The sequence below is a fragment of the Salarias fasciatus genome, chromosome 2, assembly GCF_902148845.1.
Source record: "Salarias fasciatus chromosome 2, fSalaFa1.1, whole genome shotgun sequence".
Classification (NCBI taxonomy): domain Eukaryota; kingdom Metazoa; phylum Chordata; class Actinopteri; order Blenniiformes; family Blenniidae; genus Salarias; species Salarias fasciatus.
In genome coordinates this window covers 16,951,184-16,979,115 of record NC_043746.1, presented here as the reverse complement: position 1 = coordinate 16,979,115, position 27,932 = coordinate 16,951,184, and the positions used below count along the sequence as shown (strand labels likewise).

The window sequence follows — 27,932 nt, the reverse complement described above, 5'->3', positions numbered from 1 at the left end:
GAGTGTGGGCCGATGCCATTGAATGGATTTGTACATCGTTCCTTTCTTTGACTCCATCCATTTGTCCTCTTTTTTTTTTTTTTTCCTTGTTGTCCTTGTGCCGCGTGGCTCAAAATACGCGTCTATTGACCCAAGGTTTTCACAGTTATCACATGATTCCCTGCATTCATTACTTGTTTTTTCCCCCCCCCCTCTCCTCCATTGTTGTCTGCTTTCCCGGGTATATTAGGAATCCATTCATCCCGGGCTGATTCATGAGTGGATGGGGTCAATTACTATCAGCTGTGGCTTGTTCATCTTTTCCCATTGAGGTCCATTTTCTATTTATGGCGCTCTGAACATACGTGAACGCACAAACAAGGCTCGTACCAACAAACTGGAAACCAGGTGACAGGTTGTAGAGAAGAACTTTCCCAAAAAAGCTGTTTTTGTTTTGGAGCTTATTATTGACTGCTTATGTGCATACCGAATTAGAAAAGCCTTTTAACAGGCCGGTTCAGAAATGAATAATTACAACACTGTGGTCTCTTAATTGCCTGAGTGTTGTGAGAAATGGAGGTTTGTTGTGCTTTTACTGACCAGGGGGATTTTTTATCTATTTCAGGAACATTTCACTGTTTGTTGATCAATATACAGCTTCCTGAGACTGGTGCTGAGTTTTACATAAGTATACTTATAATGTAAACAGTTGTTGTTTTTTTGGGGTTTTTTTCTCAATTTTTTTTAGTTTGTCTGGAAATATTTTAAAAATTCTCCATTTTCAAAATGATCATGGATCAAGATCGCCCATTCAAATCAGCTGCTTGTAGGAAACACTAGAAACCGTTATGCGAAGGCCGAGGGGATCAGTTACTTATACAAGACTTTATCCAATAACAGCTACATTCTTTACCATGAAGCATCCCACTGAAGCACATCATCAAAAAAAAATGTCTTTATTCGTTGAGCATATTTCAGGGAATGTACGTATGAGTGCACAATTACACACACACACACACACACACACACACACACACACACTATAAAATGAAATCTGGAGAATGGAACACAGCTAAAACACAATCTATACTTATGAAAATGAGTTTAAAGAGTTGGACCAACTCCTCCTTTAATGAAACGGGGCTTCCTGCTGTGACAGATGACTCTTGCTTGTTCCTCTCGTCTCCCAACACAGCAGCGTGAAGCATTTTAATAAGTTGGATCTTTTTTTTCCAACCCCTTTCCTAGCTTGAATATTTTCGTGACCCATGAGATTTGTTCCTTTTTGGAATCAGCAGAGTGCCTATTGAACTTTTTAGTTTAAAAAGCCACATCTGCAAGTTATAGCTTGAAAACAAAATGTCAGAATATTTTATTGATACTCCATAGTTCCATTTTTATTGCTGCTACAGAGTTTCCTGAAATGCTTAGATTCATCCATCTATTATAACACTTCGTCCAAGGTGTGGGTCACTGTGCGTGAAGAGAGTGCGCCCTGGACGGATCGGCCTACAGAGGGCAATCACACAATGACAGTAATTCTATTAGCAATTCATCATTATCCGTTAACTTTAAAAGCATGTTTTGGTACTGTATAAAACATGACAACAGTACTTTGCACTGCAAAGTAACATGTTGAATATTACTGTTCTGGGGATAGTAATTAGACTACAAATGAACTGAATCATCTCTGGATGTGTCTGAACACGGGTTGAATTGGGGGGTTTTCTACTGGGTGCACGTTCGCTCTGTGATTTTCTCTGGGCACTACAGTTTCCTCCCACAGTCTAAAAACATGCTTTAGTAACTCCAAACTGCTTGTTTGTCCGTGTGTTTGCGTGGCTGTCTTTCTCTGTGTGATGGACCGCTGATCTGACCACATTGATCTGCAGTGTAGATGTATGGATGAATATTGACGAACACTTGAAAATCGGTAAAGGTGGCGCCACTTTTGTATTATGTGTCACTGTCTTAGCCATCTTTACATAATGTTGGCTGCAAAATTGTTCGTTTATGTTAATATTAAACTAATGCACAAGTACTTTTAAACTCCAGAAAAGTATACGAGTAAATGCGCTCCGTTATGTTCTGCCTGAGACGAACGGGTGGCGCCTGTTGCTCCCCAAATACCAGGCTCGCAGTGGGTTTGTGTTCTCCAGCCTCCTGCTCCCCGCCGCTCACATACCTTTCGCTCTTTCTTCCCTGTTATTTTTCTCAGGGCTGAATGTCTTTTCAGCGTTGGTCCCTTTTGCCGCTCTACACCCACACACCCATAGCAACACGTTGTCGTCTCTTGGTAACCACATTTACGCAACGAGTAAAGAAACTGGAAGTAAAGTAGGCATGGGTCTAGCTTACAACCTTGTATGAATCCATCTCAGCAGCTTTCATGTCAGCCAACATCCCTTTGGCGAGGAAGCCGGCGCGCTCGCGGAGGCCTCAGTGTCTCGGTTCGCTGCCGGGTCGCTCAGCATGTGCAGGCAGTCATGCTCTCACTCTCCCGCAGTCACAATTTTTAATTACGCGCTTGTTAATCGCTGACATGTGACCTGATACCTTGCACTAAATTCCCACGGTGTTCATGTGAGATTACATTGACCCGAGGTAATGAACATACCGAGCAATTGAACCTGTAATTGGACCAGACTGATAAGCTAATTATTTCTAGAGCTAACAAGAAACTCCAGTTGTAAAACAGGATGCAGTTCAGGGAGTATTTCATGTGCGAGCTGCTGCTGCGTGGAGCCATCCCTCGCTCTGATAAGGACTCATACTTTGATAAAGCAGACTCTGTAATTTCATATACTGTAATTGAATATCCAAACTCACCGTGCTGGGATATATACATGCACTCACACGTCTGAATATTAATTCCTCAAGTTGAGATCTGAGAAATATGAAAATCCTTGATGTTAACGTGTTTTTCATCGCCCGTGGATTTTAGCATCTGTTAACTATTGCTTCAAATCTCCTAATGTGAAAAATATTGCAGTATCTGGAGCTGAATGTCTCTAACTGTGTGCGGTGTGGAGTTGATGGGTGTCTCAGCTCTGTGGAGCGTTGCAAGGTTTAAAGTTATATTAAAGGTGAGCCATAAATGCTGACCGCCACGAGCACTCACCTTCAGTCGCTGTCCACTGTTGCTCTGCAGCAGATCCTCGACAGACTTCACGACTTGAGGTTGTCTCTGCTGCTACGTTTGTTTTTTTGTATATTAAATAATCAATAAGCGATGCTGTCCAAGTCAGATGATGAATTTATCAAAGTGTTTCAGGTGTTTAGATCTTGGAAATACCCTCCATACATAACCTCTATAACAAAAAACAGGAGCATTTTTCCATCAGCTGTTTGCATTTATTTGACGATAAACAATATTGCTGGTCCCAGTGTTGATTTACTCTACAAGAAATGAATCCCGATTGTAGGCTGTTGACTATTTTTGGTCACTGCATGTCATTTTTTGCATTTCCATTTTTTTGTTTTCACAACAAACACTGTTTAAAGCCAGCTGCCTGTCAAACGGATGCTATTGTTTAATCTGTATTGTGTAATTGTCCTCCTCTGCAGATGACACCTCCCCAGAATATTTATATATACTGCATGTAAATATCCAGAAGAGAGGACCATTTCCTGCCTCATGCCCTCAGTAATTTACCCCCTCTCTCGTCTCTCCACGTATTGTGCGTTGTGTTTTTCGCGCCCTCCAGATTCCACTGGCCGCTCTTTCCATTAATGAGCCGATCTCGGGGCTCGCGGCCGTGGGTGGAGGGAAATGGCTCTCCACCTCATGCTTTCATTCATAAATATAATACCTGCATTGTGAGGTGGAGGAGGAGGAGGCGTGGAGAGCTTTTTGTCATGCATCAGGAGGAGATCAAAGGCGGGGAAAGACTGTTCCCACTTGGAAAGGTGGAAAGGCCTTGGCACCGTCCACCATGCTTGTTTCTATCATTGAGGAGTCAGAGGAGATGATCCTTCACGTCTGTGTTTCCGGCCCCCACGCCGTGTCCGCCCTCCTCGGCCTGCAGGCCACGGCCTGCCCAGAGATGAGATCATTCTCCAGCCAAGGTGCCAAGAAAGCCCAGGCCCATGCAGGCGCTCCACTGCTCCACTCTGCCACCGCAAACACTCCTCCCACTCATCTGTGTGGGCACCGCCACTCTCAAACACATGCTGTCCTATGTAAACACCCACACACAAACCGCGCTTAACACACACACACACGTAAACATATGAGCACAAACTGAAGCGTGGATCCAGTTACATGACCACAGACACTCACGCTCCCCCCTGGGTGCAGTCTGAGGTTTCCCCGTGTCCGTGGACAGATTTTAAGACGCTGCCCATCTGTGCTCAGACATAAAAAAAACCACAAGGACAATAACTTTTTTTTTTGTCTCATTTTGTTAATTTTCCTGATAATAAGAATCTTACTGCCATCGTGTCCCTACATTATATCCAGTCACCTTGTGTTTTGTGTTTCTCTTTCTTTTTTCTCATCCCTGATAGCATTACAGAAATCACATTTATATAATACGACCATTTTTTTAAATCCTCCATGTGAAATTTGCTCTTGCGGTCAATTCTTCTGTGAATCCACTACGCAACTTCGCTTTGTTTTCATATTTAAATAGATTTTTTCCTTTTAGTTTTAATTGTTGAGATTCAGATGTTTTCAGTTATTCAAAATACAATGCTGTGAATATGTTTTATTATATATTATATTTTATTTGTATTGTTGTAGTTCACATATTTCAGTGTTTTCTTGGGGTATTTCTGGGTTTAAGATTATTGCGTCTTTGTGGTGTTGATGTGTTTACGTGGTCATTTCTCTCTGTTATAGACATTTTTCATACTTCAAAACCTTCAGTTTTCAGTGAAACGTACACACAGCTTTAGAGAAAAATGTGTTGCTTCCATAGTTTTTCACTTCACTTTTGCTTTATTCTCATCCATCTATCTTTTATTACATGACCTTTAAAGGCACTCTGGATCATGTCGTGGCCTTTCATATGAATCGGTAATCTTTTTGTAACCGGATAAGGTTGTTTTGCTCCAGTTATTGTCACATTCATCTTGTTGTAGTCATGGTCAATTTGCTCGTATGAATGGATTGTCAAGTGTCTCCATGTTGTCCATTTTGAGTTTAATTCAGTGGCGTGTTGCAGGTGACTCTCGAGAGGCCGTCTGACCTCCGTCTGAACTTCCGCCCAGTTGAAAACTTTGCCTGCGATGGTGTTGATCTGCTTCAGTCAGGGTTTCTCTCTTTCAAAGAGGTAACAGGAAGAGCCAACTGTACCCATCCCCTGATGTAACACACACACACACACACACACACACACACACACCTCCTACCCTACTGCACTCTTGCTCACCGTCACCAGGCTCTGTCATCTTTGTCCTCCATCACCATAAGATGTCGAGTTATGCAAGATTTAAAAAAAGAAGAAAAAAAAAACTGCACTGCAACATATTTCACAGTGTGGATGATACTGCACGGTGTGTTATGTGTAAGAAGTAGAAAAAGTTTCCATCAGTTTTTCCACCTACAGGTGTGAGTCCGTGAAAAAAAATGGGATAAAATGTAGGCTCGATGGACAATTGGGTTATAAAACCAACGCTGTCTCCTCAGGTTGTTGCTATTCCTGGACCGCCGCTGCAGAGAAGATCTGCGGGATTTGCTGCCCCCTGGTGGCCGAACGCTGCTGCTCCGATTACATAAAACAGGGACGTGTGAGTCATCATCCCCCTGGTGAGGACAGATGGGAGGTAGGTGTGTGTGTGTGTGTGTGTGTGTGTGTGTGTGTGTGTGTGTGTGTGTGTGTGTGTGTGTGTGTGTGTGTGTGTGTGTGTGTGTGTGTGTGTGTGTAACTGGGCGGGGAAACAGCAGTGGACTGTGAAATAAGGGTTTCCCCCTCTCCCTCTCTCTCTTTTCCTCTCTCTTTGTCATTCTCTCTGTTTTTCTTCAGTTTTTTGTGGGTCAGGAGAATCAGTTATCGCTCTGGTGAAGTAAAAATAGATGAGAAGCACCGGAGCGTCAGTCCTGCTTAAACTGCAGCCATGTAATACCTGCATTTCTTAATATGAATGTGTTATGCTATATATACATACATACATATGTATAGAAACCAAAAGAAACAGTGCAATATTTTTTGGATTAATGATAACAATGTGTTATATTCCTTTAAATGACACAACAGGGCAACAGCTGTTTATTTTGTATAGCAACCCACAATATATAGCACCACCTAAATATTTGCAGTGCAGGCTGGTAGTGAGTGTGCACAGAGTAGAAGAACGGTGTTCAGGGACACTCGGAGAATCCCCAACCATTCACTGGTCACTGTTTGTCCCTATATATATATATCTAATAAACATATTGGTCATTTGGTTAAGGAGGTGACTTCAATGTAGACCAACAGTTAGCAAAGTTTCTAACGAGGAGCCTCCATTTGATCTTTTCAGTCAATACCAATATCCTCTGTCTCCTCTATCCTCTTTCCTTACAATCCCTGGATGAACTTCCTCACTTAACTTCCTCTTCTCCTCTCAGCATCATTTCCCTGCATTTCCTCATCTGTCCTACACATATGGCCAAACCACTTTGGTTCATGGCCCGACAGGGAACAGAAGATTTTCACTGTATGTTTAATTTAGTGTGATATTTGGGAAAGCAGATGTGTGGTCAGGAAAGTCATATATGGGGATATCAGACTTTCTCTCACCTCTCTCTTTCTCTTTCTCTTTCTCTCTCTCTCTCTCTCTAACCATCATTCTCTTGTGCTTCATTTTGTTTTCGTGAGCACTGATGGATAGGTATAATTCTTTTTTTAATGCTTCACAACGACACAAACAAGTTTGAGCCAAAATCATGTTCAACATCAAAGTCGGACAACAGCGCCGAACAAGCCAAAACCTGCTGCTCCCGCTTTCTTTTCATGCATGTAAGAGAATCTATGATGGGCTTGAAGCTTGTGAAACGAGGTAAATGTCATCCCCAGAGTCAGTTTTGGATTAGTTTCTCTCTGCACTGATGCCAGGGTGTCACAACAAGATTTACCAAAAACAAATCTTAGCCAAGCATGATATGGAGAACATAGATTTTAAGGTGATATAGAAGATGGATGGATGGACATGACAGTTTGGCTAATAAATCAATCAATTTAAATGTAAACTGTTTACAATAAAAGCACAAAATAGTTTATAATTCTACAATTTGAACTCCATGTTTTGGCTATAAAGCTAACTGAAGCTTTGGAAAAACAAACTGAACACATGAGTGAAAAGGTATAACGTTTTATTTGAGTTCAAATCTTAAACAAAAACAAAACCAAACCAAAGGAGGGACTCAGTGTGACAAACGTAGCGACGGCTGTGGCGGAGGTTTGATATGAGTGGTTACTGAATCGTGTCTGTCAACAGGAAACAGGGCTGGCGGGAATGAAGTGGCGACCAGAGGGGAAATGAAGATAAGGACGTAGAAGGCAGAGAGCAGGTTAATGCGGCGGCGCCGGACGTGAATCAGACCACCTGAAGGCAGAGAGGAAGCGGGTCGCACAGACGTGACCTCACCCTCAACAGATGTGAGAAAGAGACATCTTGGTGGTAATACACACTGACCGCAGAAAGAAGCTGTCAGGAAGCTGATAACAATACAAAAACACACAGTAAACATAACAGGCTGACGGAGAAGCGTCACTTTCTTTGGAAGTACAAAAAAAAAAAAAAAAAAAAGCTATGAGTGTAACGTCACAGTGACTGGTTGAACTGCATGGACCACTTCAGTTTTACAGCTTCATTTTCCTCTTTTCTCCCTCTCTGTGCGCCTCCCCTCCGTCTCTTTAAAAGGTGTACGGCCCCACGAAGATGGAGAGTCTGAGGGCGGAGCTGGTCTGGTAGCTGCCCTGGTAGCTGAGCAGGGGGTTGACAGACACCATCTCCAGGTCCAACGTGTACTCCCTGGGCCCCGACACGGCCCGGGCCAGCACCAGCATGGCACTGATGTTATTGATTTGCTGGAAAAGGCAGAAAAAATATGATTAAGAGCAGAGGAGTCTTTCAGGTGAGTGCAGGTGAACCAACACCAGCAGCCTGAACTGGAACAAGTTTTAGTCCTTTCTGGTGAAGAGAATAATCTCTGTATCAGTGTTGTGATGTGTTGCAGCTCCTCCATGGTCCCACAGAAACGCAGGCGTTTGCACTCCTTCTAGCTGATTAAAAATCTGCTCTGGTCGAGGCTTTGTGTTCAGCTATGCTTGGAATTACATCACCAAAGTTCATGAACTAATAAAAATATTCAAGCGTGCGTCTTTGCAGCCAAACAGCTGCGGCAGAAATGTCGGCCGGCTGAGCGTCAGCTGTACGGGAGGGGGTCGAACTAATGAGATAAATCGAAAACATGTGGTGGAGGGAAACGTGTGAGTGTGAGGACTTCAAGCTCTGTGTCAACGCTTTAAAGGGGCAGCCCGCTCATTTTGTGCAAAGGTTTTCTTTTTCTCGCTTTTATTTCATCAATCGGTTATTTTCATTTCAATAATTCACACAAAATCCACATATATACCGTAAGATAGCCTGATCCACTGAGGTTCCAGCACTCCTGAAGTTTTTCTCAGGAAAAGCTGGCAGCAGGCTGAAAAATGACTTGTCAAGGCAAGCCTTATAGCTCATACCTGCACGGTACTAAAAACTACCCACTGAAACCACGAAGAACAAATACATGCAGTTTTCTCACTCAACCTAAACACTTAAACTTAAATGCAGTGTTAAGAGGTTGTAACTTATAAAACTATTAGGTGAAATTACACCACACTGAGCTTATAAGAGATACAGTATGTGTAACTCTTGCATTAGGGTTGCATGTTCTCCCTGTGCATGCAGGGCTTTCCTCCCACGGTCTAAAGACATGCATGTGAGGTTAGCTGGTGACTCTAAATCATCTCCAGGTGTGTGTTTATGTGGTTGTCTGGCTTTCTGTCTTTGTACTGTGATGGTAAGGTCACCTCTCTGACCTCTCTGACCCTGAACAGAATAAAGCAATGCAGAAGAGGGATGGATATTAAAATTAATTGTCGATAAATGTGTGTAATGGACAAAACAACTACATTAGCTGGTTAGTGTAGTCTAGCTTTGACAAACTTTGATCATGTGATCACAGCTCTGTCATTTCTTCCCGTCCAGCAGTTCTCACCCTGATGTAAAAGTCTCCGTTTTCATCACCGGAGCGGATGCGGAAGGTGTTGTAGGCCCCGGCGGAGACGCTGGTGGCCTGGATCTGGAAGATGTCAGAGGGGACGGAGCGCTCCGAGGTGATGCTCATGTAGCGGTGGACGATGGAGAAAGGCAGATCTCTGCAGGCGGGCTTGTTGACGGGACACACGCAGCGGCTGAGAGCACAGAGAAGACAAACACTGTGAGTCCATCCTAAGTTCTCTAATATTTGTTGGATGCAGGATAACTGTTGCAGCAGTTCATAGTTCAGCCAGCAGAGGGAGGAATATGACTGAGAGGACAGCTCTGCTACAACATAAACAAATATTGAACAGTAGCCATTTTCCTGCATGTTTCTCTAAAACACATTTTTTACCACCAAATCATCGGGGATATGTTAATAGTGACCCACACCTGTTACCAAGCCAGCGCTTGTTCACAGCTTTAATAGTTTTCTTATTGCACTGGAGCACGTTCAGAGGAAAAGTCTGAGGAGTTGGGCCAGTAAATGGAAAGAGTAATTGGAGTAATGGTGCAGTTGGAGCCGCACTCAGCACAGGGGCTGATTATATTCAGAGCTGATGGCCAGCGCATATTTGAGTAATTGGGAAAAGGTGTGTGAAAGTGAGTGTTTGTGTATGAGCTTTCATGAGGTGTCACTCACTTGTCAGACACTTGTACGTAAGGGTCTTGGCAGCGGTTGTTGTCCACACACTGGTATCGTCCATGGATGTTCACGCAGGTCTGACCGTCAGCGCACTGATGTTCACCTGTTTCACATTCATTTATATCTGTGGACGACACGCAGTTTGGGCACTGGAGAGTTAAAGCGCACGGCTTCAGGCGTTGGTTTCTGGAGGAAATGGAGGCCGGTGTTTCTCACCCTGGCACAGTCTGGTTCCCAGCAGCTGGTATCCTTCTGGACACACGCAGGAGAACTTGCCCGGTTCGTTGACACACTGGAACTGGCACAGGTAACTGGAATAGCTGCACTCATCAATGTCTGACAAGGCACAAGGTGGGGTTTCACTGACTGCACGTCACCGGGAGCAAACAGGTGAGGGAAGCACAGAGAAGTGTAGACGGACGCAGCTTCGGGCCTCTCACCGTTACAAGCGAAGCCATCGGGCCCGAGCTCGTATCCCTGATCGCAGCGACAGAGAAAAGTGCCATAGGTGTTGTAACACCTCTGAGAGCAGGGCGCACCCATCTCACATTCATTCACATCTGGAGACAGAAAAAAAGACGTTGCACTAATTAAAACTAAAACTAAAACTGCTTTCATTCAGTTGTTGGACAAAGAGTCAAACTCTACATCTGTGCTCCCATAACAATGTGTGAGTAATTAACAAGAGTTATGGTACCGTTTGCTTGTGACTTCATATCACATAAAACAAACTTTAATAGAGAGTTTTTCTCTTGGAAAACACTCATACTTTTTCTCTTTGATCATCCAACATAAGTATTGATTAGTCAGTTATGAAAACTCTCAGATCTGATCAATAACAAACTGGTCATTAACAAACTCTCAAATCTTTATCTCTGTCTGTTTTCTGCTTCAGACACATAAACATTGAAGATAAAATGTCGGCCGGCATAACGTTAGGGTTGACCAGTGCGTTTTCTGCCGATTCAAATTATACAATATCCATTCGTCGCAATTTATTCAAGGATAGGTTGCTGGATCTGGAGTCTGTCTAAAGGAGAGCATGCACACACACCAAAACCTGAACCCAGGGCCCAGCAGGCCCTACTTTTTGTCAGGTTACAGCACTAACCACAATAACACAGCGTCTCAGAGGAGAAAATATTATAATTATGTAAGAAACTTTGTAACCTGAGTCTGATTGAAATCAGCAGGTCATCAGAATGTGTCAGATTTCACTATAAAATATCTGATTGGCTGAAACCTGATATAGTAAATGTTATCAGCTGGTATTGTTCCAGACAAAAGTTATTTTGTTATTTCAGCTCTTCAAATATGAAAAGTGTTACATAATTCTGCTTTTAATCTTTCAAAATCTTTGAGCTTTGATTGTTGGCCAGACAGAAAGAAAGCTTATAATAAAGACGTTAAAGGGATTTTTTTAAGCATATCTCACCCTGATCTGGATAATAAAAGCATTTGAATGCAACTACAATATTAAACCTGACACCTGAGAGGAATGGGATGTGTAAGCATTGAAAATATACAAACAATTCTTTTGGATCCATCAAGTTGTTCATAGAAATCCGTCTGACATAATAATGCATCTACAGTCATAATTCTCTTATGTAACATGTAATGATAATAATACTCTGGCCGGGCCAGCGCAGACAAGTAGTTTTACTTGTGATACTATTAGTATGTTTTGCTGGTAATGCGTTTATGTAACAAGCTCATGAATGCGTTTTGCAGTATTTACTCCGTCATGCTCCTAAATTTACCTCGGCGGAGATCTTTTTAGATTGTTTCTGCTGCACTTTTCTGCTTTTCTGGATGGATACACAGGATTCTTTAACGACTACCCCGTTATGTGACGACAACACAAACTGCAAAGTAAATTATCTTTGAACTCACCGATGCATGACCGGTTGTTTCCTGCGATCTGGAAACCGGGTTCACACTGGCAGGAGAAAGAACCGGGGACATTGACACAGCGATGCTGGCAGTACCTGTACCTGCACTCATCGATGTCTGAAGGACAGAGAAACAGCCAGAGGAGATATTTTTTCACTCTGCTATTTATAAGCCCACTCCAGCGGTTATTATTCCACCCGAGGCCTCATTGCTGAAAATATTCGTCACGTTGAGTCGCGGACACGTGGAATCTCACCGATGCATTCAGTGCCTACTTTGCGGTAACCGTCTGGACACTGACAGGTGAATGCACCCAGCGTGTTGATGCACTGCTGGCTGGGCTGGCAGTCGTGTTCGTCCCGCTCGCACTCGTCCACATCTGCGCGACAGACACACAACAACGTGATTATTGTGAGGAAGCAGGACATCCTTCACACTGGAATACAGTCTTCCTGTCGGAGGCAAAGCCTCCAGTGTTCCCCTCACTTGCACCCAACAGCTGAGAATATCATGTTGAGTCATGTTTGCTGCCTCATGCGGGGCAGATGAACACCTCGGTGTCCTCCAGCGCAACCCGTCTTCTCGCTGCAAATCCGTTTCTTAAAAACGCAGCAGCTGTCCTCGTGTGAAATCCTCCAAATTCCTGCGCTGTCTGTCTGCCTCCCGTAGACTCATACTCACTCACACCCACTCAAATTGCACCAACATGCTGCCTTCGGTCCCAACACCTGCTCCGGCCACCTGTCCTTCACAATCTGTGGCCGCCAGCAGTGAGTTTACACAATCACACAGACACACAAACGTGCCTAATGATCACTCATCCTGTGGCCACCTGTCCACCTTTAAAGCTCCCCCCCCCGACCGCAGAGCAGACACCCACCCACACAGCTGTCTCCCTGCGGCTCGTAGCCCACAGGGCAGGGGTTGAGGGCCTCGGTGGGCGTGATGGCGGGCTCCGGAGCGGGGATGACTGACGCGGAGCGGGGAAGACACAGGTAACCTCCGTAGTGGTTGAAGCACTTCATTTCCCCTTTGCAGGCATCCGGAATGGTCTCACACTCGTTTATGTCTGACAGGAGATACGAGTGAAGCACAGGAACACGTCAGAAAGACAAGGCAGGGCAAATCAAAGCTGCTAATGCACCTGAGGATGAGGCGCTGAGGGGAATATCTGCTTGTCGAACAGAGTTTTACCTTTGCAGTGTTCAGTCTGAGGGTCCCAGTGATACCCATCTGTGCATTCCTGCAAAAAAAACAACAAAAAAAAGCACCAAGTGAGAGAAAGAGTGTGAGGGACTGAAGGAAAGAAAGATGTGGGCAATTCATCTGAGCCAAGTAGTTGTATAATATATTCATAATACATAATAAATTCCAAGTAGTGGGACAAGGAAAAAAATTTAAAAAAAAGAAGCGGGGGATGGTGAAGGAACTGTCGGGCCAAAAAGAAGAGAAGACTACCTCTGTTATAGGATTTGTGACATTTTAAACGACTCTCCTGGAGCCAAACGTCACTTCGAAAACAATTTGAGGCCACTGTTTGCAAAAAGGTCTCCATCAATCATGAGGGAAAGCTCTGCTGCGACCAGCTGGAAAGAAAAATAGAGGCCTGGACATGATATGAAGCCAAATTAAACCCCAGCAGTGATTATTATAAAGTGCTGAGTGGAAAGCCGTGAGGGTAGAGGGTGACGAGCGGCACGAATATCATATAAGAAAACAGATAAAGGGACAGGAATAAGAGGAGGAGGGAGATTCTTTTCTTCTTACCGTGTAAGTGTCACTTTCTGTATGATGCTGTGAAATCGCACTGCGGAGGAGCACTGACACACATATGCACACACACACAGTGGACACACAAACACCCTGCATACTAACGCACTAATTGATGGACTCACGTAAAACATGCACACAAACACACATGCAGCTGTCAGACAGGCAGCAGCACCCTGAAGACGACACGGTGTGGCGTGCAGAGGAGTCCAGTCTGTATTTCAGAGAGAGGAAGAAGAGGGGAGACAAAGAAAAGAAAGACAAAACATTAAAAACTGAGGATTCACCGAATGGTTTGATTCTGTCTTAAAGCGCTCCTGTTCCCACAGCTCAGATGGATAAATCAAGTCAAAGCAAGAAGCAGCGGAGCCAATTTTTAAGCGGCCCAGTCAGAACACAAACAGTGAGCTTCTTGGACGCGGTTCACCGTTTGTCAACCAAACAGTTCCCCCTTGATCGCAGCGAGAATAAATGGAATGACTCACTCTGCCAGGTAAAAACATAAACACTGTGACGTACTCTGACCTCCAGCCCAAAATAGCCGAGTCAACATCACAGAAATACTTTCATATTAGCTGCTCACAGAGAGACCTCTGTCTCCGCGGCCTGGCAGTGGCGGCAGTGACAGTCCCACTGAGCTCTGCTCCTCAGGCTCGCTTTACTGTGGACACAGGAAACCTGGCCATTACCTGCATACTTTACAGCAGCATCAGGTTCTGTGATCAGACTTTAATTTTGGCTCTGTGGCGAGTCGTTTCTGTGGCCAGTTTGTTTGATTAATGAGAAAAGTGCATCTGTCTTTGCTCAGAGTGGAAATAAACAGAGCACATTTACTTAACTTGTGTAAAAAAAAAAAAATTAAAACTTCACCAAAATATTCCCATTTGATGACACTTTATTTCCCACTATTTACTTAAGTCTCAATGATACTTTATTCCACATTGCTGAGTAGGTCTAATGTCCATCCATCTTTTCTATTGCTTAATGCTGTCCAGGGTCGCAGGGCGCCAATCCCAGCTTACTGTGGAGGACAGGATACACTCTGGACAGGTCTCCAGGCCATCAGGCCAAACAGAGACAGGCAACCACACACTCACATTCACAACTAGGGGCAATTTAAGGTCACCTAATAACCTTTGCATGCATGTTTTTTGGACTGTGGGAGCAAACTGCACACGTGCAGACAGGGAGAACATGCAAACCACACAGAAAGTTCCCGGCCGATATTTGAACCCAGACCTTATCTCAGTGAGGCAGGAGCACTACGTCTGAAGTCCAGCAATAACAATAATAAAGATGATAGTGAGACTCATAACGGAGCCACATGCTGGTGCAGCGGTGAACAGTCTCGCCTGACCGCGACGATTTTCACTGGTTTGATTCCAAGCTCAGAGACGTCTTGCCAGGTACTCTGGTTTCCTCCAACAGTCCAAAGTGTGTGTGTGTGTGTGTTGCCTTCCTCCAGTAAGACTGGCTTTTTCTCATGAATCTAAGTTGGACAGGAAGACAGATGGATGGACCATCCTCGTGTTGTGCAGCTCTGGTCAAAGGTGAATAAAGGTCATCCGTGTAAAGGGAACTTTTTAAAGAAAATATCGTTTTAGCTGGTTCAACATAAATGGAAAAAACAAAATTGTTGTCGTCCTGTGCGTTGTATAACGTCTTGTTTGAGATGAAAACATCAGCCTGCATGTTTTAAAAACTTATCATTCACTCAACTGGAAGAACCGATACTTTAACATCCAGCCAAAGGGATGATTCTGGTTCTTCGTTCAAATAAACGCGGACTTGAGACTCTGAAATGTATCTGAACTGTAGAAGTGAATATGAACCTATTTCAGCTTCCTCTCCCGTGGAAGCAGAATCACTTGCTTCTCTAAATCTGCTTCATCATCACTGTTTTATGACTCATTTTTAGTTCTCCCTTTCACAGACGTCACGGTCGATATTTGCCCTCGAATCACCATCTCGTCTGTTCTGCTTTTTCCTCGTTTTTACGTCTTTCCTGTGTTTCACTGCACAATCAAAAAAAGTAACATTTCCGCTCAGAAATGCACTGAATTCAACTAAAGTAATAAGGCAAATGTTGAAATATGTGTAAATGAAGAACCTAGGGCCGTAAAGCACAGATCTACTGTAGTACAGTTACTAAATATTTGTACTTGATTATCTCCTCAGTCTGTTCATTCGTTTCGATAAAAGTTAGGCTCTTGAATGTGCTGTGGTTTTTACTTACGTCACCTCAGTGAATGGAGTGTTGGTTCTTCCATGTCAGGGTTTTTCTTCAGTGTTCTGTTAAGTGTGGCGCATTTTCGAGGCAAATTTATGTTGTACTATGTTTGTTTAGTACCCCGATGGACTGGGCTTCATTCCCAGCAGAGACACAACCATCTCTCAGTTAATGTTCCTGAAGAGAGCCTGAAAGTGTTTAAACGGACTCTAAACATAAACAAATCGCCCATTCCAGCCTTGGCACACAAAAAAGCAAGTAAGTAACCGTAAAAATAAGAAAAAAAAATAAAATAAAAAAGCAGTGCCAATTCAATAATGAATAAACTCTAAGCAAGTGCTGTCTGTAAAGCGAGTGAGATCCAGCCAAAACACGTAACAGGAATGTTATAATCACTGCCTGTCTACGTGCACACACGCAGGCTCCGATATAAACTCCAGAGGCCACATTTGTAGGCACTGCTCTTTGGGTTGTTGTTTTTTTTTTTTTTTTTTTCAGGTTTAGACAAACAGAAGTCCACATGGCGACTCGGACACCCTCAAATACTCTGCGGATGACATCATGGGCCATTTGTGACCTTTTGCATGGTGGAAAGCAACACAACATGCCCTCATCGCCAAAGCGCAGACGGTAACACGCACCGCCGAGCAATCAGACAGCCGCAGTGCGTGACCTCTCGCGCAAAGAAACGGCCACTTACAACCGGCAAGAATGTGACCCGAAACCATCCAAAAACAAACTGACCATCAGTCTGGGGTCCAGTCACTCGCTGGCTACCGAGTGCGGGCAGCAGGGATGCATGGGTGTTGCCCCGCTGCCGCTGATGACCAAGTGGCGGTGGACCTCTGGAATGCCCGCGGCAAGGATGTGGGCGCCAGTTCTCAGCCGGGATGCCCTGCCACAGCAGAGCTTCCCAGAGTATCGGGTTCTGGGAAACCCCCCCACCCCCCCCCCATGGTTCAGAGAAGGAGGACAGCCGGTGCCAAACCTCCGGCCGCCGTTCCCCGAACCTCTCATCCCTCTGCAGGATGTGTAGGAGGCCGTCGCAGATCGCGGCTCTGATGCAAGAGGATGTTTCATGGGTGCAACTAACGGTCAGGAGCGCAGCCGTACAGTCACCTGGAACAATCCCTTCGTTAATTCAAGAGTCCCAAGTGCGTCTTGAACACATAATGTATAGCGGTCAGACAAACATACAGTACCAGGAAATAACAATAATGCAGAGAAACACCGTACTGCTCACCCAAACGAGAGTCCAGGCCCCAACTGCTCAAAAAGATCCGAAAGAGAACCGAGAAACATCAGCGTGTCTGCAGTACTTACTATGAAAGAGAGAATGACAAGGTGAAGACTGAATCTTCTGATTATTCGTTACCTCAGTTAGATAAAACCAAACATATAAATGAGTAAGCGTTGCCGCAAAGCGTGGTGCGGGTCGGGCTTTAGAAATTTCGGTGTGAAGTTTGCATGTTCTCCCTGAGCATGCATTGGGTACTCTGGTTTCCCGGGACAGTCCAAAAAACGTGCATGTGAGGGTTATCGGTGACTAAATAATAAATAATAAATTGTCAATAGATTTGAATGGGAGTGTGTGATTGTCTGTTTGCCATGTGATGGACTGGTGAGCTTCTCAGAGCGTGGCCTAGTTTCACCCACACCCCACTCCAATCGAAAAAAATGTAGAATTTGCTTGACCTTCAAACAGCAGTTTGACCCTTAAAAAAACACACAGTCAGTAGAATTTAACAAGCAAAATGTCAGGAGAGTTTTACAAGCAACCACATGGGAACCAGAACAAAAATACACAGCTGGACCACACACACACACACACACACACACACACACACACACACAGAGTAGTCATTTGCGTAGAATATACATTTCTGTCTTTGTGTTGCTGTGCTCGGCTGTGCATGGAGCAGCCTGAGAACATGGTGGCCGGCGTGCTTGAGCTGCGCCCTGTTACATCTGTTGCAATGAACCTGAGAAACCTGTCTCTCTCTCTCTCTCTCTCTCACACACACACACACACAGGCCGAGGTGTCTTCGAGGAAACATTGCCGGTAGTGATGGATGGTGGGCTGCAGGGAAAACTCACAAGCTGTGGCCAGTGACCCCAGCAGTGATGCTGCCCCATCTCTCTGCGTGAACACAATGTGGCCTGAGATGATGGGCCGCTCTCGTGAGAACAGCGACTCTTCACCGTGGCTTTCAGGAGCCGTTTGTGTAAACGGCGACTAAAATATACCCTCAAATCACAGGGAGGCACAGTGAGGTCATCCAGGTTTAGAGAGTATTTTATGTCTTCTGGCACCTGTTGGTCTTACAGAAACTCACAACTTGACCTAAATCGTCTCTCTGTGGCGTCCAAGTCGTGACTAAACTGCGATTGTGACACTGACATTAAATGTTGTAAAAGAGCGATGAGGTGGAACAATTTTGCAACATACAGCATAATAATACGTGCCCTGTGAGTCACTGCCTCTCTTCCTGTATAACCCCCTATTATAGCCAGAGCCAGAGAGAGAGAACTACACAGCCACGTTATCTTGGCTCTCTTGTGAGGAGCCAAGTGCAGCTGGGAGAGCCAGAGCAGGGAGCAGTGCAGTGACGTGTATGGCCCGCACCAGAAAAGTGGGTAAGAGGTACATCTCACCTCCCACACTCCTCCTGAAAGCGCTCTCGGGCCTGCTAAGTCATCCAGCAGCTCTGTTTGACACGAATCCCTGGGAAACATGTGTTCAAGACATTTAGAGAAAGAGAAGAACTCACAGTGAAAGGTTTTCCCGGTGGGTCTTCTGTGTCTCAGTCTCTCTGTGGCCGGCGTGTCCTGCTGTCCCGTGGCTGCTGCTGCTGCTGCTGCTGCTGGCTGCGGTCGCCCCGGCTGAGTTGGCGTGCAGAAGTGGTCCCTCAAACTCCTGCCTGTGTGACCCTGAGAGAGTGAGTGGGGAGACCGACAGCTGGAGCAGCTGAACACATGCAAAGGGAGGGAAGGAAAGAGCGAGAGAGAGAGAGAGAGAGAGAGCGTAAGAGACGGCAGAGGAGCGAGAGAGGGAGGAGAGAGGGACAGCCCATTCTTACCCCCCCTCTGGCCCCCTGTACTGCCATCCTCCACTCTCAAAACCCCCTCTCCCTGACCCCCCAGGATGCAAATTCCTGGTCTGTGGCCCAAATACCAAAATTCCAAATCCGTCCAAATCGCAGGCACAACAACTACTCACAGATTCACATGCGTGCCCCCCATCTCCCTACCCAACACACCTGGTTTCATTTAAACTAAATCCCCCCCAAAAGCCCAGAGCTCTCCCACCCTTTTCCCATTTACCCCCCATCTATCTATACTTACCTCCCCCATCTTTCCGCTGCTTTTTTTTTTTTTTTTCTTCCATAAAGCCACCGAAGCCCTCGCTCTCGTCCAATCTGACATGCAGGATATTTATAGCAGTGGAGAGAGAAGTTAATGGAATGTGGACAAAAAAATTAGAGAGTGGGAGCGAGCGAGTGCGGAGACCTGCTCGGAAAATTTGTCAGCTTTATTTTCTGCAGAGTAACTCAGAGCTTCTTTCAGGGACAAACCGCAGAAAACACGTCTTTATTCTTGACCGACGCTGCTCCTCTCTGGTTGTACATGACTAATCCATTACTGCACTTGGAATCATTTCCTGCAGCTTTTTCATTGCAAAATTTGTAAGTCTGTTATGTTGCAAACTGATTAGGATGTTGCTTAACACACACATTAGATCCAGAAGTGGAAAGTATGGAGGTAAAAATACTTCCATATTCTATTTGAGTACAGTCTTCTGGTAATGGTTTGTCACTGTTTTACTGTCAGTTTTCACATTTTACCCTAAATGTGCACTTTCCTCTCCCTATATATTTTGGTTTTGTTGCCTCAGCAATATCACACAGAACAAGCACTGTTATACTGAATATCAGCAGCACTGTGATTTGGTAAATTATAGCTGCACTAATACACAACAGGATGGCTGGGAGTGTGGCGTTGGTTCAGAGTACCAAGATCATTTTATTCTTTTTTTTTTTTTTAATCATTTGAAAAAGTGCAGAAATACAGTAGATGCTATTTCTGCACACTAAATCTGATGGACTGGACTTGATCATGTGTCTGAACAGCATAAACTGATGAGTCCATTGACTCAGGGAATTAAACATCTTCCAAGACACATGACCAGCTCCAGCTGATCTGATTCAATTTCAGATCATTTCACGTGCTTTTTTCTTTTTTTTTTTTTTTTTAATGGGTGATGATTTCACTTATCTACAGGCTTTTCTGGGTGTGGCTTGTTTGCTCTTTCTTGGTGTCATGTGAAACTACTGATTGGTAAATGGGACTTTCCCACTTGGTGACTTTTTAAGTTCCTAACTACACGAAAGCTTCATTAATATCAGTTCTCAAGGAATGTCTTCTGTCAAATTGGATTTTCTGCTTGAATCAACAGTTGCGTGATTTATATACAATTTGAATTGTGGAGGATTTCTGATGTTTTAACATTTTGAATTGTTTTTTTTTGGGGGGGGTGGATATAAGAACATGAAAACAGCTGGGAAAAATGAATAAAGGAACTGGATCTACATTCATCACAACTTCACATCTGCTCTTCTGTCTCAGGGAAGAGTGTGAAGAGAGCATCACTCAACATGGATCAGGGTAACCGTTTGTCCTGAGAACACGATAAAGGCCTCTTCTGAAGGACGAACAGCAGCAGCTAAAATAATACATTTGCAGGCCTACTTCCAGGACACTTGTACAAATTTTCAGATCATTTGAATTGTAAATGGTGACTGAAAATTTCAGAGGGGATGTTCTCAGTGAGAGCTGCTGCTCTGTTTTCTCCTGTCCTCTGTGAAGAGAATCTCCAGCGTTTTGCTTAAGAAAACGTTTCTCGGCCGCAGGTTATCTGCCCGGTGTTTCTGTGTGATGGCAGAGATGGCAGCTGTCATTACGGGGGATGTTGTTAAAAATCACACTCGCAACCCCCTGGTTGGACCAACTGTGCCCCCCCACCCCCACCCCTCCCTCCTCCCGGCTGGTCCCTCACTCAAACGACCACACACACAGACATCCCACACACTGGCTGTGAAGCTTCGCTTCGTCCTCCTTTCTTTTTTTTTTAAGTTCTGAAGCACTAAAGCAATTTCGACTTCAAAAATCTGCCATCCTCACTTTTACACCATGATTTGTGTCTTTCTGTCTCTTATCTCCACCCAACACTCACAACCTCACTAAATCCCGTTTCTGGGCGGGAGTGGGAGATATCATCTTCTCCATAAAACACTGCAGATGAAACACTAGCATGAAGCAGAGAGACATTTTGATGGAAATACGTTGATTTTATTTACAGATCAAATATACAGACAATGAAAATGACACTAGGGTACAAATGGGTGTTTGGAGCCAAAATGGGAATTATTGAAATAAAGTCAAACAATAAAATTCATCGCCGGGGCGAGTAGAAGAGAGGAGCGACGTGTCAGTCGTGATACATTTTGAAGATACAGCTTTTGATGACGCCCATGTATCGGTCCCATACGACCTGGTGTCTGAAGGACGGAGGAGAGAGACAGAGAGAGAGAGTCAGCAGTGAGTGGGAGGGGCGGAGAGGTACTGTAAGTCTCATGACGCACTGTAATTGTGAAATCCGGGTGAAGTGAGTAAATGAGGCAATGTTGGTCTCCTCGGAGTAATCGGGGAAACTGACTGGGGGGGGGGGGGGGGGTCTGCGTTTCTCTTTATGAATATCTCTTTGTTAAACTTGTAGTGGTGCAGGGCTGTGCAAACCGTTAACTACATTCCTGAGTGTTTGCATGAGAAACAAGGTAACTACAGTTTAAGAAATCAGGGGCGAGATAGGGAGACACCCACTGGCAGAACACGGACGTCAGTTTAAAGGACTTCGACGTCAAAATTCTGCCTTCGTTTTTTGGGATTTTATTTGTTCTTTTCATATGAGGTGACCTTATGACCTTGGAAAGCACGTATAGAAAAAATGTCTTATTAGTAGTAGTAGTTCCAGCAAAAGTAGTCTGATCGAATCACTGCCGGTTTGTTTATTCTTCCGTGGTAATCTTTTTAGTCTTTCCAAAACTCTGCCTGTATTTTTAGCATAAGTTTCCCGCTGGGGCCTGAGAATCCTGGCAGGGGCCGTCGCCAAGCTCTGACTGATAACATTTGCAGGGTAGAAATCGCGGTAACTCACTTGAATGTGTCGAGTATGTGCGCGGAGTTGGTGTAGTGGGTGAGATAGAGTTTCATGTCCGCCGCTGTCCACCGGTCTGAACGGCACGGCTCAATAAACTGCGGGAGAGAAGGAAAAACATCAGAGGAGGGCTCCGTGGCCGCGGCTGACAGGCAGACTGAAAGCAGGAGGAATTGGCTGGGATCAAACAACACGAGGTCCTCACCTTCTCCACTAGATCAATGAAGAAATCCCGGACGTCTTTGGTGTTTGTTAATTTAGCGGCAATGTTGACGAGACCCCTGGAGAGATTCTACAAAAACAAAAGGAATTACATCAAAACGAAATATAAAGGCAGATCACCTTTCAGACGTGTTTCTCACCTTGAAATTCGCCTCCATCTCGTTAAACGCTTTAGTCTTTCCCCGGAGAGCTGTGCAAACCAGACTGAGCAGACAGCAGAGGGTTTGTGTAAATATTTTTTCAAGTAATCAGGAAAACTTTGGAGCATCTGCAGTCTTGTCGCGTTTCTGTCACCTTTTGTGTTGATCTAGAAGATCTTTGTCACTGATTAAAATCTTTAGTTCTTTCAGCTCTTGTAAAAACTCTTTGTCCAGATCGACGTCCATGTCTTCCACCATGCTATCTACAAAGAGGACACAAGTCAGACGTTGTCATTTCTATTATAAAGAACATCCTTTACCTCTCATTTCAACAGAATAATTCACATTTTCTAACAAATCTGTTATGTTCAAATGCACTGATTACCACTTTTCACTGTGTTAATTGGTAACCAGCACATTTAAACCCCGTCCTCCTTCATAGGAGGACCTGCAAAGCCTGAAGGACCTCTGGTGGTCAGTGAGCTGATACACACTGCAAACGGGCTAAATCTATACTGTTTTCAAATACAAACACATTTTAAACTCGTATCTTCAGCTGCACGCTATAAATGGATTTTTAGAGCTTCTTTGATTTATTGATCATTTTATTTAGTGCCAGACAAATACAGACGGCATTGTCTGACGAGTGCGTCACATGACTGTTAAAATGTGGTATGCATGCGCCTTCAAGGCTTAAGTCGACAAAATGGCCAAAGGAAACTACTGAGATCGCTTACCGACGGCCCCGACAGTCCAGTTGTTGATAAGCTGCCCGGCACAGAAGGCAAAGTCCTGGAATGTGAGATACAGCAGCTTTCTTTTTCCTGTCTCAAAGCGATTGTTGGCAAAGAAAACAATGGCAGCGTAATCCCTGAAACAAGAAGCCGACATATGAAAGATACCAAAGTGGAACAAGGCAATCAGATTAATTATTACTTATCAACAAGTCCATGTAATCAATTAAAAAAAAACTACAACAACAAAGCAAAGCGGGCACTGGACAGTGAGGAAAAAGTCAACATGAAACAGGAAAGTCGGTGCTTTGTTTTCCTCTGAAATTACCTGGCAAGCTTGTCCGACAGAAGGAAATGCTGCCGTATGTTCTCCACCAGGGGTCCCTTCAGCTCCTCCACAACTTTGAAAACGCGTTTGAAGTTGTCAAACTGAAATTAAAACACATTACATTAGAGATTTATGTAAGCACAATCATTTCCTTTGACTGCGATATTAAACTCGGCCAACTACAAGAGAAATCAGTTTGATGACAGTACAGATGACAAAGTAACTACATTAAAAGTATCTTTTTTCAGAGTAACAGGAAGGATTATTGTGCATAGTCACTGTGAAACTGGAATTCAGACCACAGCAAAAACAAGCTACTGTGCAGCTCGGGGTCGATTTACCTGCCGTCTGCAGCTTTTCAGCATCACGCCTGTCTTAGCACTGATATCATCCAAGTCTTTCTTTGTTCCTTTGGAGAGTTTCTTTCCTAGGACCTCACGGACAAACGAATCATCAAAAGCATAATATCTATTAAAAAAAAAAAAAAAACAAGGACAGAGATAAGAACATACTCTGTATTTAATCCAAACGACAGTTCAGGAGGCACTAACAGAACAAGAGGTTTTAAAGATGAAATCATGCAGTGATAGCATCTGCCTTAGCTATTAAAAAGGCAAAAAAACTACATTTTCCATAGATTGAATCATATGTTTCTATCGAGAGCATTCGCGGTGTTGCACCTCTCTATGAGCATGGCTTGTCGATGAGGCGGGATCTGGAACAGCAGCTGGTTGGCCAGTTTGGCCGGACTATGCAGCAGACGCTCGCACATCTGGAAGGTCCTGTACTGGTCCATGGTGTCGCTCAGCAGAACATCTGCACTGGCTTCAAACTCCTCCAGTACGCCTCCCTCCATTCGCACGGTCACCGCGTCGTTCACTGTCAGTCGAGGCAGGAAAAACACAAACGGTTTAAGGTTCTGTGGCACCTTCAGAAATGCAGTCACTTCTCCATCATAAGTTGGCTCTGGAGGCTGATGGTGTGTAAGATGCCGTTTGTTGTATTTTTCAATTTGCATTTCACCGTGTTTCCAACACATCAATCAGTGTTTCTCTCTGCAATCCTGAAGCGACCCTGTTGAAAGTTTCTGATGTCTCTGTATGAAAAGAAGCTTGGTGTGAGAGGTCACTAGGAAGCAAAAGTTTCTTACCAAGTGTATTTAACATTTGTCTCATAACACTTAAGAATTCCCATTTTCTTTCCAAAAATGTAGCTTTATTTGAAGTGAAGGGATTAATCTGACCATCATTGGTGCAGAAACTATGCTGTTGGTTTTGTTGGTCATTCTGGAGTTAGTGTTGTGCACTCAAGACTTAAGAGCCAGATTATGTCTAGTTCGAGTACCATGTAATCCTTTGTGTGTGTGGAGTTTACATATCATTCCTGTTCGTGCCTGGGTTTTCAACAAGTACTCTGATTTTGGAGAGATTTGTTACTCAAGATTACATGTAGGTGTGGATTTCAGCGTGGGAGACTAACTATCTCCCTGTCATGAATGGTGGCCTGTGCAGGATGTACTCTGCCATCACCCATAAGCCAACTGGGATCAGTTCCAGCTGGATAAGAGTTAACAACCACTTTGAGACGCCTCACACTTCATGATCTCTGGGCTATGATTAAGTCAATTTGACATGAGCCACTTTCTTGTAAAATCCAGGCTTTCCCAGTCTTTTTAAAAACACACCCGAAGTGAAGAGAGACACATTTAATATTAGTTCATTGTGACCCAGACAGAATAATAATGAGTTGCAGTCTGCTTACACTGGACCAGATACAGGATGATTTGTGCTCGTTTAAGCCTTTGACCGTGACTGTTACTGATTTTTAGGATAATTTCTTCAGTGATGTTATTTTCACTTGAAGCACTTTGCAGCTCATTGTAGATTATGTTTTTCCTTCCTTGGCTTTGTGTGCCATTTTTTGTATCCTTTTGATCATTTTGTGTCAATTTAGAGCAAAACTTCACATCAGACTTTTTTTGTATGTTTCTCAGTTTAGTGAGTTTAAACCTCTTAATGGTCAATTTATGTGCACATTTTGTGCATTTTAGCTGCAGGCCACTCTGTCTCTCTGTGTCCAGTAACATTTTCTTGTAGTTGTCTTCTGAAACCGTTTATGAAGCCAGTACTTTATATAGTTTATTCTACCTTTCTTTGACGTTAATAGATGTCTTATGTTGGTTGTATCACAGTTTTGGTACTGTACTGTCACACTGTTGGAATGTGGGTTTTCTGTCCATTCTCTTAACCCAATTGGGGAAAATTAGGTTTATTTCATCATTGTTGTTGTCATAAGTTTGTTCATATCCATCTTTTTAAAGTGAAGTTGTGCTCTTATGAAAAGTTAGCTCTACATGGTAGAATTCCTCTCTCTTTTGTGACCATTTTACCAAATATAACTGACATGTGCTCCAGGTAATTCACTGTGCATCTCTTTTTGATCATTTCTGTTTAGATCTACATGTATTTTTGAATTGACATGAGTGCGTGTATTCATACCTGTGTATCCATCCAACCAGAGCTGGTAAACCTCCTCGTCCATGATAGTGGTGTTACCCACAAACACGTCAAGCTCTACTGCCATCTGTATGAAACGCACAAGAAAATAGCTGGTTAGGATTGTAGGTTTTACGCCAAACAGCAACCAGATTAGCTTAAAAGTCATGTAATACCTTGTGAGAGCGCTATTAAACCGGCTCCCGGCTACAATAAACCCACGTCTGAACCGTGTAGCAGCGAGATCTGTTAGCTGAGTTGAAATACACTCCGCATGGCTAACTAATGCGCTAACTAATGAGCTAACTTCCTGTAATACCGATTAGCTTCAGACGTTACCTCCGTCCCCGTCAGAGTAAAGTGACAACCACGAAATAAACAGCAAATCAACACGGAGTGAATCCAAGTCCAATAAATCTGTTTTCTGTGTGTATTTATAACACGATCGTGAACGAAACGGTCCGAATCTCGTTCAGTGTGCAATGTCAACAACAGCAGTCACGCAGTACGGGGACGCTCACGTTCAACTCAGTGACGTCATTACGCACGGAAGCATTAAAAACTGAGATGAGACTCCTGTCTCGGTGGCTGGAAAGCAACCAACTGACTGACTGACTGCCTGCCTTTTTTTCTGCATATTGTTGCCAATAAATTTCATATATAATAGAATAGAATAGAATAGAATAGAATAGAATAGAATAGAATAGAATAGAATAGAATAGAATAGAAAAAACGTTATTAATCCCTGAGGATTTAGAGTGTAATAAATACACATTAGGGTGTAATAAACTTAGCAGAATGTTTAAAAAATAAATGAAATATTCCAGAATGAAAATAAAGTTAATTTTAATTATTAATAGTGCAAGACTGAACTGTAACTAATGAAAAAGTGAACTGACAGCAAAAACACTATTTACAAGCCATAAATGTTTTATTTTCAACTTCTAATATGCTGCTGTAAATACTCACTTGGTCCACTGTCTTCACTTATTTGCCTGAAAACTTGAAACATTCCCTAATATTTACACATTCATGAAATCAGTGAAATGTGTTTTATTAAACATAGTTTGAAAAATCTATGTTCCCCTGAGGTTTATTTTTTAAAAAGATTGCTTTGGGGTTTTTTTTTATCATTAATCTTGTAGAAAATTTAATTTCTGGATAAGAGAAGTGTTTCAAATGCAACATATAACAGTCTTCTGCAGCACTTCTACATGCACCACGGTGAACTGTAAAATTGGATAATTTGCCATATGTCTTTCAGAATGCAAGGTGGTTTCAGAATTATGTGAGGACAATCATGGGAAAACAGCCATTTCAGTTTGATCTGAAGAAATGGTAGTTGTTGGCACTCCTGCCACATTACATTTGTTTCCATGTGGAAATAGCAAGTCCCCCCGTTTGTGTGTGTATGTAAATATGTGTGTGGAGGGTTGGAGGTATCAGCATTTATTTTCAATAAATACTGACTCTAAAAATGCCCTTAGGTGTGATATGAATGTGTAGTTATATGTCTCTAAGCCCCCACATGCCTAATAAAACTCATGTTTTGACTGACATTAAAGTCAAAACATTAGTTGACTGAAAGGATTGGACACGCAACTGCTCCACTGGCATTAGATTACAGTGTAAATCCAAGTCACTTTGCTCACAACCACTGTTTAATTTGAACAGTTTGCACTGGTCAGGGCAGCATAAGACGATAGAAGATAGTCGCGAGTCTGTTATTGATCTTTGCCCTTTCAGTAGTTGTTACTGAACGTGTCAGATGACAGACAGGCTTCATACTGAACTCCGGGGCCCTGACAGGGTGCTCTTTGCTCTCTGCCTGCGTGTACACAATCTGCTCTCTTTTCCGACCACGATTAATCTAAATAAATCCCTGCAAATCCCCGTGCTCACCCTCCCTTTCTGTGTTTCTGCATGTGTCCTTCAAAAATCACTACATGTCAGTGGAAATAACTCAGCCAATGTGCCTTTTTTGTTAGATCTCTTGCTGCACATCAACACTCTCATTTCCAACCTCACATGACACCCTGATTCCATCCCCAG

At 43.6% G+C, this 27,932-nt stretch overlaps 2 protein-coding genes across 3 annotated transcripts; both read right to left on the bottom strand.

Annotated features, from left to right (window-relative positions):
• Positions 1 to 7,259: 7,259 nt before the first annotated feature.
• On the bottom strand, positions 7,260 to 18,752 carry efemp2a (EGF containing fibulin extracellular matrix protein 2a). The gene is made up of 11 exons (XM_030104325.1): positions 18,519 to 18,752; positions 13,514 to 13,730; positions 12,941 to 12,989; positions 12,627 to 12,815; positions 12,003 to 12,125; positions 11,747 to 11,863; positions 10,294 to 10,413; positions 10,070 to 10,189; positions 9,851 to 9,977; positions 9,167 to 9,362; positions 7,260 to 7,994 (listed from the first exon to the last, which is right to left on the bottom strand). Exons 2-11 carry the CDS (start codon positions 13,613 to 13,615, stop codon positions 7,821 to 7,823), a joined length of 1,317 nt encoding a protein of 438 aa, XP_029960185.1. The 5' UTR covers positions 13,616 to 13,730; positions 18,519 to 18,752; the 3' UTR covers positions 7,260 to 7,820.
• Positions 18,753 to 21,080: 2,328 nt separating this feature from the next.
• On the bottom strand, positions 21,081 to 26,399 carry fibpa (fibroblast growth factor (acidic) intracellular binding protein a). Of its 2 annotated transcripts, none has more exons than XM_030104336.1 (11): positions 26,057 to 26,399; positions 25,884 to 25,968; positions 24,066 to 24,264; positions 23,727 to 23,853; positions 23,386 to 23,486; positions 23,061 to 23,194; positions 22,478 to 22,586; positions 22,324 to 22,387; positions 22,167 to 22,253; positions 21,962 to 22,059; positions 21,081 to 21,305 (listed from the first exon to the last, which is right to left on the bottom strand). In XM_030104336.1, the coding sequence occupies exons 2-11, from the start codon at positions 25,966 to 25,968 to the stop codon at positions 21,236 to 21,238; spliced, it is 1,074 nt and encodes a 357-aa protein (XP_029960196.1). In that variant the 5' UTR covers positions 26,057 to 26,399; the 3' UTR covers positions 21,081 to 21,235. The 2 variants fall into 2 exon arrangements, with proteins under 2 accessions (XP_029960196.1, XP_029960205.1); XM_030104345.1 differs by having other exon boundaries at positions 26,220 to 26,399.
• Between the last annotated feature and the right edge of the window lie 1,533 nt (positions 26,400 to 27,932).

Bases quoted from the DNA above. Each gene is read 5' to 3' on its own strand.
- efemp2a (XM_030104325.1), bottom strand. From the start codon at position 13,615: ATGCAGGGTGTTTGTGTGTCCACTGTGTGTGTGTGCATATGTGTGTCA. The intron at 9,978-10,069 runs GTGAGAAACACC...TGTCGTCCACAG, and splicing joins GGGAACCAGACTGTGCCAGG to ATATAAATGAATGTGAAACA. The intron at 7,995-9,166 runs GTGAGAACTGCT...TGCCTTTTCCAG, and splicing joins ACGGAGACTTTTACATCAGG to CAAATCAATAACATCAGTGC.
- fibpa (XM_030104336.1), bottom strand. From the start codon at position 25,968: ATGGCAGTAGAGCTTGACGTGTTTGTGGGTAACACCACTATCATGGAC. The intron at 22,587-23,060 runs GTAAGCGATCTC...TCCTCTTTGTAG, and splicing joins CTGGACTGTCGGGGCCGTCG to ATAGCATGGTGGAAGACATG. The intron at 22,254-22,323 runs GTGAGAAACACG...TTGTTTTTGTAG, and splicing joins AGATGGAGGCGAATTTCAAG to AATCTCTCCAGGGGTCTCGT.